Source organism: Pistacia vera, unplaced genomic scaffold (genome assembly GCF_008641045.1).
Source record: "Pistacia vera cultivar Batoury unplaced genomic scaffold, PisVer_v2 Contig333, whole genome shotgun sequence".
NCBI lineage: Eukaryota > Viridiplantae > Streptophyta > Magnoliopsida > Sapindales > Anacardiaceae > Pistacia > Pistacia vera.
Genome location: NW_022196150.1, coordinates 1,165,819 through 1,175,572, shown reverse-complemented (window position 1 = coordinate 1,175,572; position 9,754 = coordinate 1,165,819). Strand labels below are relative to the sequence as shown.

Genomic DNA, 9,754 nt, shown 5'->3' with positions numbered 1-9,754 from the left:
ACAAAAACACAATTTTAAGGTAATAAATCCAAAATCTATAAACTAGTAACTTAAAATCGAGGAATATTTCAAATAAAATAAATATCATAAAAACACGAAAATTAGAATTGATTCGATTTTTGTTTTTTCTTTTTTATATCAGGCGCGTGGGATACGATAAAAAAAAAAAAAAAGAATCCCGAAGGGCCCACAAAAGGAATAATGGAATCCAGGAAAGACGACAATTTCTAGGTAATAGAACTGAGAGAAGGCTTCAAGATTAGATCTGAAAAAAGCATGGACCCGCACCACACGGAGGGCCTACTTTAGATGGGCCACACTTTCTAAAACCTGACGTGTCATTGTACCGTCATCGATAGCACGTGATGTCGCCTGTTCATCACAGAGAGATTTTGATCGCGCTGGATCTCTTCGAATCATCATCATGATTAGTCATGCCTCGTGTAGGCCCCACCGTGGTTCCGTTCACCGTGCCGTCACGCTAGCACCTCCATGATACTGACTAGTTATAATAATTGAAAGGATATTTTTAAAATTTTTTTTTTTTTACCATAAAGAAAAAGAAATTTAGAATTTTTAAGACACGTCACCGCACGCCAAAGTGAGAATCTCAGACAGAGATCGATGAACCGCCCGTGAGTTTATCATCTCTCTCAAAAAGTCCAAAGTCAAGATTTTTTTCACACAAAAATTCTACAACGAGAAAATACGTGAATTGAGGTGATCCACACAGCAGTTAACGGACACGACCCACCAACCGCGCGTGAGCGACAGAATTCAATGTAAATTTCACACACACCCCATGATTTTTCATGATATATTATAAACAACCCTATCTCAGTAGTCTTGAAGGGGGGGCTTTTGTAGTCAAAATAAACCTCAAGGGACTCGAACGATATTTTACAAAATAAACACTTACGGATTTGATGAGCTCCAGGTTCAACTCGTCGGGCCTCAACAGCATGTCAGCACTGGGATTCCTATAAAACATAAATTCACGCTCGCCATCGGCGCGTAGAGTCACGAAAGCGAGAGCGGTCCTGGCACCTTGGTCAAAGTTGATGCCATCGCCACTGACGCCATTCTCCTTCAAGATCCCGGCCAGCATGTGGCCAAACTCGTCGTCGCCGAGCTTGCCGACGAAGGCTGCCTTGCCTCCGAGGCGAGCCACGGCGATCGCGACGTTAGCGGGGGCGCCACCGGGAGCCTTGAGGAAGCCGGGAGCCTCGGCGAGGGAGACGCCGGAGACTGTCGGCACGAAGTCGATCAACATCTCCCCGAAGGAGACGATGAGACCGGAGCCGGTAACAGCGCAGTTTGAAGCCATTGGAGAGAAGGAAGGGGAGAGTCTGACCACGAAGATAGAGAAAGAGGGAGTGATGAAGAGAGAGAGAGGTTTTTGAAAGCGAGAAGAGAAGATTATTTATAGCGGGAGGGGAGGGTGGGTGGGTGCCGAGAGAGGTAGAGAGTCTATGCTTGGGTTTAATTACTGGGAGTTAAGAGGGGTTTATTGGGAAAGAAATAAAATTTGTTTGTGAGATGTTGCGGGAATTGTTACCTTACCGTATATCCCAGCACTTACAGGGACAGAGGGTATAGTATGATTAAATTTGGTAGGTTAATCCAATAAGAATATTTTGATTGATATATTGTCATGTTATTAAGGAAACGTTAGATAAATTATTAGAGCATACTCCAAATATTTAGGTATAAGGTAAAAACTTTCTTGGATTAGACTATGATTCAAAAGGTGGTGAAATTCGATAAGGTTACCTGTTATATTATTAAGATAATGTACAAAAAGATGATTAGGATGATTTTGAATTAAAGATAAATTAAAAATTATTACATATTAAACATGTATAATTATCACATAAAAGGTAACGTTACTTCGATACTGTAAACTTAGTTTAGAGGATGTTAAGATGGATGACGTGTAATTTTTATATTTATCTAATAAAGATAAGGTAATTGTTCTAGTTCTAGTGGGTTTTGTGGGACCCACTTAATAAGATTAGAATAATAAGAGCAATAAGAGAACCCTCATTATGAATTCGAGAATAATTATTAATTGTGCTTATCTTATTATTTAATATCATATCATATCATATATTGTTTTTGACTATTAATCATAAATAACTTTATTGTGTTGGTAATTACAATTAACTTAAAATACTCTGAATTAATGTTGAAATCAATGCCTTAAATTAAGGGTTAAGATTCTTAAGAATATTGAATGTATATTATTTAATTATAATCCTTTTAAGTTAAATTCTCATTTCATAACATTTCCTTTCATGTAAAATGTTATCTGAATTCTAATTTTATTTCTTTCCAATTTCGAAATTATATATTAATGTTTTAAGAAGTGGCAGATCCAAGAATTTATGTTAGGGTGGGCCAAAATAAAAACTAATTATACATTAATATTTTTGTTAGAGTGGACTAAAATATAGAAATTGTATATATTAATAATTTTTTTTAAATCCCGCCTCAACTAGAGTAGCATCTGTCCCATTGGCACTGGCTTTGAGCATCTAAAGAAAAGCACAAATAGAGTAGAAAAATCAACCTATTAAATGATAATAAAAAAAATATACAAATTTATATTTTCACAAAAAAGAATTCAATTTTATTCTAAAATAAATAAAATAATTTCGTATCGATAATAATACTACTAATTAAATTAACGTTAAGAAAGAGTAAATGGGTTATTAGCCTATCTCAACCCTCATTCGTCGTATGCAAATATCCATATTTTCAAAAGAAAAAACAAAAGTAAACAACATTCACGACGATGGTTCAAAAGTGATACTTATTCGTTACCATATTGAAAGAAAACGTTACTTCCATTTAATAACGGCCAAATAACCTCTTTAGTTCTTGAAACGTGTATAAGTAAGTCATCCGAATGTTATTATGAGCATAACGGCACCCCAACACCAGTAATATAAGATGAGCTAACATTTTAATTGGTCGAGGGATTGGTGGGTCACTATCATCCATGGTTTCATCAAATAAAGTGGCTAGTGATCAATTTGGTGTATACATTGCAACAAATAGAGTTGGTGGTGGAGATCAATTATTATTTAAACAATACTTCTCATCTAACATTCTTGCTTTTTGGGGTATTTTTGCAAAAAATATTAACTTTTTTGCAAACTCCTCCCTAGCCCCAACCACTTCACCACATTCACCCCCACACCAAATTATGAATATAAAAATAAACTGTTCATTTCTGAGAAATATCTCGCAAGGCCCTACTCTTTGCATTTATTTTGTTTAGATTATTAGTTTATGAAAATTTATTCGATAAAGTTGACGGTTGATTGAATCAGTGAAATTTTCTTTAATACCCTTGTCTAGAATGAGGATTTTGTTAAGGCAAGTTAGAGGAAATGTTACCCTCTCCCTTTCTGAGTTATTGTATGGTCGCTATTCAATGGTCTATAAAGGAGGGGTAACATTGCCTCCAAATACATGTTAGTTGATTATATTGATTTTACCTTCCGTATTAATAAACTAAATTAACACATGTTATTTCGATATTTTCTGTGTAATTTATAGTTTATTCTCTCTATCTCTTTCATTATAGTTCTCTATAACTATTTGTTCAAGCTTTAGAAAGAAAAAACACATCTTCGAGATAAAAAATTTTGCTATTATAGTTATAATTATAATTGTATTTATATTTTATAAACACTTATCGAGAATGGTTTATTATTGCTACAATGTTTACATTGGTGAGGAGGGTACAATGAGAAATTATTTGGTACCATATGGATCTAAGTGATAGTTATAACATATTGGGAGAGACTAATGTTATTTTCTATTAATTTAATACTATAGTCTATTGATTGTTATTTTCTATTGGACTATACTCATTGTCACTTGCCCAATTTACTCTTATTTATATTAATTAATTTTCAATTTTATCTAATTAATTATAATTCAAGACGTCACGTTTCACGAGTTTAGTTTTTATAATAAAATAAACATATGGTCCTTAGACATTTTATTTATTTAATATGATGACAAAATCTTTTAAATGTCTTCTTTAATCTTCATATAAATTATATGTTTAATTCTTGATTTGTTACAATGTCACATGGTGTTCTTAAAATATTGATTAAAAAATTTTGTATCATTCAAATCCTATTGGCCAAATAAAACTTGGATCTCTACAAGAATAAGCATACAGTGTGCTAATTAAAACCATTAAAGTCTCGTTGTTTTATGTTTATATATTTTATATTCAAAGATTTAGGGTTTCTTACTATTATTATTTATATATATATAAAAAAAAAAAGAGTTGATCAATATTTGTTTATATTGATATTAGAAAGAACAAAGATTCATGACGTTAAGTTGCATCCATTCGTATCGTGGGTATAGCCCAAATGGTTAAGGTGAATTGAAGATAATGTAGATAGACGCACAATTTCAGGTTTGATTCCCCATTTGAGTATTTATAATTTAAGTAGGGAACGTGGCGGTGGATTGTTACGCTATTCTCCCCCGAGGATTAATTAAAGTAGTTAAGAGCCTCATAGGAGTTTTACACAAATTTTAACATAATTTTTTAGTTTTAGATGAATCAAATGTACGGTTGAGATCGCATTTAAGTTGTATCATTTCTTATGAAATATCCATTATCCAAAATTCTTTGATTGAATAACTCAAAAATTGCTTAATAATTTCAGTAAAAAAAGTGGCCTCGTTCAACTGGACCATTTTTATGATATATAAATAGCTGTTTACCAAATTTTGGTAGAAATATTGAATTTTTACAAGTCAAAGTTATGAGATTAATTTGTTTAATAATAGGCATTTGCCATATAATTTCTCATATCATATGTTATTTTTTTTTCTCTTATTTATCCTCTAATACTAATATTAAAATTTAAATCTTCTTTATATAAAATTTATTAAATTGTTGTGATGATGGGTTACATAGTTTGGTCACATTAAGCTTAGTCTGCAAAAGTTTTGACAATGCTCAAACTTGAAACTCCATATATAGTAATGTATATTACAATATCTGAATAAATAAAGATACGCTAATAAACACTTCTTACAAACATTGTTGTGGTAATTCGTAATTGGTCAGCTCGTATTTAGCAGGCGGCAAGATCTATTATGAGCTGACCAATCACGAACTGACACGTTGCGTTTGTGAGAGAAAGTTATTGAGAAGGGTTTGTGAGTGTAGTATTACTGTATCTGAATTCTTATGTGTAAATTGTTGCATTTTTTTTTTTTAATAGCCAAATTTTCTTACGTCAAGACTATAAAAGTTTGATTAAAATTTCGTAAATATGTTTTGAAAATCAAAACTATGACAAATGAACTCGTGAATGAGAATGATTTATAGAATTTTCTGTAAATCATATATCATATGTTATGGCACTATGAATTTACTTTTATTTAAAAAAAGAAATAACGTTCACACTTTCAATTTGATATATAAATTATTATCTAATAATTTTTTATTTTTATATTAAAGTGTTCTTATCTAAAATCCATATATATACGCACACACTAAAATGGTTAAAGTTTCATTATCTTTATCACATTTGTATATTCCCAAAAGCACCACCTCATAAGATTATTCAATAAATAATACTATTCATATCTCTAATTATTCCCTAAAAGCACAAACAGTATCTCTCTTTCTCTAAAAAGAATTAGAAAGAATGCCTACCAAAATCTCAAATCTAAAAAGCTATTAATATACATATGACAATTGGTTTTTATGTACTAAAATAATTGGTTTGTCTTCTTATACCTAAATTCCATCATATGGTTCACAAGAATTTTTTTTTTAAAAAAAAAAAAAAAAAAAAAAAAGTAACTTCTGAAAAATATTGTTCATTTTAGGTTTAAACATTTATTTTTGAGCTTCAGGCAAGTATCCTTCACCGAAAAGATACATACATTTAGTGATGAAAACTCGACCTTTATAAATTGAGTCCTAGACTCATCTATTTGGCAATGTGAGATGTAACATAATATATGTATATAAAGTTAACAATGAATCATGTTATATCTGGATATATACATTACCCATTTACATATTCCTAATTAAAAAACTATAATTTAGAAAGGCTATTATAAATGTGCCAACCTTATAAATTGGAAATATTGCATGGTGGGGTGCATGCTTTACTTAAAATTTTGGTCATATTTTGTTACAACACAAGAGACATTAAATATAAAAGAGAAACCCACCTGGAGGGAGTGGACCCTTTGCTATTTAGAAATTAAAAAAACAACTTGAGATGAAGCTATGATTTTATTTATTATTTATTTATTTTGGGTATGAAAATGAAATTTCTTTTGCTTGCCTTTGAAGGGAGGGTGAAGTTATGCCTATCCAATGGGATTGAGACTGGGGACTCTCATTGCGATTGGAGGGTCCTCTGTGATAAATGAATGCATTTATGAGATCAAGAATGGGAGCTATACATAAGAATGAATTTGAAATAAAAATAGAAAAAAATAACATGTGGCTCGTTTGGTTCAAAATTTGGGGGTTTTGGGAAAAGTTTTTTGAAAAAAGTTAAAAAAAAGTTGAATTGGGCGGGTATTACGATGTAAGATTTATAAATTAATAAAATACCCCATATGTTTATTTTTTTTACAAAATACCCTCTATAATAAAACATTAAAAGTTAACAAAAATACCCCTAACCCACCCTCAAACACCCCCAGTCGGCCACCACCACCAGAGGTGGCCGGAGTCGCTTTATGGGCGCATGACTGGCTGGATCTTGCCGGTCATGCACCGATATGGCCTTTTCCGACCAGATCCACCGTGGATCTGGCCGGCAAAGGCCAGATCTGGCCGTATTTGCTATCAACGACAGCCAACAAACGGTCGTCGTTGATGGTCAACGACGACTGTTTGTTGGCCGTCGTGACCGACTGTTACGGCCAAAGATCTGGCCGTTGACGGCTAGATCTTTGGCCTTAGCCGAAAAAGGCTAGATCGGCTCACTACCGACTAGATTCAGCCGGTAGTGTGCCATCCTAACAGATTCTGCCATTTTCTGGCAGTGATGGCTGGAATCTGGTAAACATGGATTACTGGGGTATTTTTATAATTTTTAAAAAAATATTTAGGGGTATTTAATTAAATTATCAAATTTAAGGGGTTTAAAAAAAGTTGAAAAATATTGGGAGTAGTATTCCCAAAAATCTGAGTTTTTGGGTATTTTACTGTTTAACTTTTTTGGGAATACTAAAAGTAGTATTCCCAAAACTGAAACAAACGAAGCCATAGGCTTTTGTCAATTTAGGGTACACATTGAATGTATACATATTTGAAGTTATATCATTCAATATTTTTAGAGCATATTTACACGTATTTTTATTTATTTATTTATTTTTTATTTTTATAGACTAATGTAATATATTTCAAATTTTTAAGTTCGGTTTTGTATTTGAGTGTCGTGAAATTGGTTTACATACATAATTTATCATATAATCGCCTAGTTCATATGATAATTATAAAATCCATTTCGTATCATTTGTAATGCAAAAATTAAGACAAAAATTTCGGATATATTATATTGCTGCTTTGGAGTCATTTAAACAAAATTTATAGGAGAGTTTTTTCAAAATATCTTGTAAGATAGTTGAATTTTCAAATAAAAAGTAAAAAACCCTTTTACTCCAAAGCTTAAAAAAAAAAAAAAAAAAAAAAAAAATTCCCAAATCAAACCATGTAGTGCCAACTTACTTATTACAAACTATAAAGTAAATAATAATAATAATAAAAATAGGCTGATAAGTAAAAACTCTCTCTCATTTATGTCTATTATGTAGAAAATGAGCAAGACCAGATTCCACAAATATTTATGTTTATACAACAATGAATAATGAATTGTTCAAATTAATTAGATATAAAAAATATGTTTATTTATTTTGTTAGATTTTATTCACCAATTAATGCTTGTTGGGTAAGTTTATATACTCTAAATTGAAAGAGGCACTGCGATTGCATATGACATTATTTACAAATTTTGGTTTCAAGCTTCTTCTTTTATCTCAAATTTCCAAATTTATAATCAATGATAAATGAGATTAATTTATAGGTTTAATAATATTATCGGTTGAGAACTGATAGCCACAAGTATATTAATATGAATTGATGGTGATATTGTATACGAAAAATAAATCTCAAATCAAAATTTATCAATCTAATAATATTATAGACATTATAGTATTGTAAGGTAATAAGTTAAAGAACATGTATATTTGATATATATTAAAGGTATTTTTGGTATGAATTTTTTTTTTATTCGAGCTTGTGAAAGTAGAACTTATTAACGTGGAACTTATGAAGATATAATTTTTATGAAAATTATGTTAGTTGCTTGACTAAAAAAAGTAAAATTGAAGATATAAAAATATGGCTGTCGTTGATGATTAGAAGTGGCAAGATCTGACATTTTTCAGGCAGATTCATAGTGGATTTGGTTAGAAAATGGCAGATTGACACCCGATTGACCATATCCAACCGGTCGTGCGCCATTATAATAACCTCCGGCCATCCTTCAACGGTGGTGACCAACTATTGGCATTTAATGAGTGGATGGAGATATTTTTGTTAATTTTTAATATTTTCTTGTAAATGATGTTTAGTTAAATTAACAAACCTAGTGGGTGTTTTTATTAATTTTTAAATCATTTCTTATAATAATAACCTAACTCAACTTTTTCAAAAATACAACTCAACATAATAAAATAAACACAGCCTAAGCCTTTTTAATTCAAACGTAAAATAGCTTAATTTAAAATTTTTAAATAATTTTAAGATGCAACAAAATAATTTAATTTTTTTTCAAAAGTACTTATAATTTTAAATATACTCTTTTACTAGCGAATAAGTTTAAACAAACAGACTCTCAAACTTATATTATATTCACATAATTTTTGTTTTATATATTCCAAAAATTATGCACCGTACAAACTAAAATTAATTATATTGATTTGATATATGGAGTAACATAGAGTTTTTCAACGCCTATAGCATTGCTCAACATTGAAGTAGCAAACACCTTTTATTGTGGAAAAATAATACAGCTATCGACGGTAGTGTACCGAATGACGTAACAAAATCCTGACCGTTAATTAATTTTAACTTAATATTAATCAACGGTTAAGATTTTGTCACGTTATTCGGTGTATAAATTCGATGCATTACTGTCGGTGGCTATAACATTACTCTTTATTGCGATAATCAAAATGATAACGTCGTTATCTATATAGAATAAAAGATAAATTCTAAGACAAAAGTAAAGTTATTGTTTTTTATTTTTTATTTTTTAAATGTCACTCTATATAATTTATTTAAAAAAAAAAAAGAATAAGTAGGTAATATATAAGCTATATTCTTGGAACATAAGCTAAGAAGATTTTGATTCTAATGTTACCAACATGATGATGATAAAATCAGAAGGCCTAACTAGTTGAAAAAGACAAATAATAAAATCAAATTACTATTTTAAAAAGAAAAAAAATAAGAAGAGAGAATAAATTTTTATGTGATTAAAATAAATATAAATTTGAGTGGTACGAAACAATAACGCAAATATCCTAAGATGAGTTCAACAAAAACGTTAATCTTGTATGAAATAAAAAATTAAAACATACTTTTTAAAATATACATTTTTGTAAATTGACAATTCAATAATAATTTTCCTTTCTAAAGAAAAAAATCATTGGATCTAGACCTTAGACTGCGCCT

At 30.4% G+C, this 9,754-nt stretch overlaps 1 protein-coding gene across 1 annotated transcript; it reads right to left on the bottom strand.

Moving 5' to 3' along the window:
• Positions 1-579: 579 nt before the first annotated feature.
• LOC116137777 (fructokinase-like) lies at positions 580-1,412 on the bottom strand. Its single transcript, XM_031423473.1, has one exon. The coding sequence runs from the start codon at positions 1,325-1,327 to the stop codon at positions 833-835; it is 495 nt and encodes a 164-aa protein (XP_031279333.1). The 5' UTR covers positions 1,328-1,412; the 3' UTR covers positions 580-832.
• Positions 1,413-9,754: the final 8,342 nt, after the last annotated feature.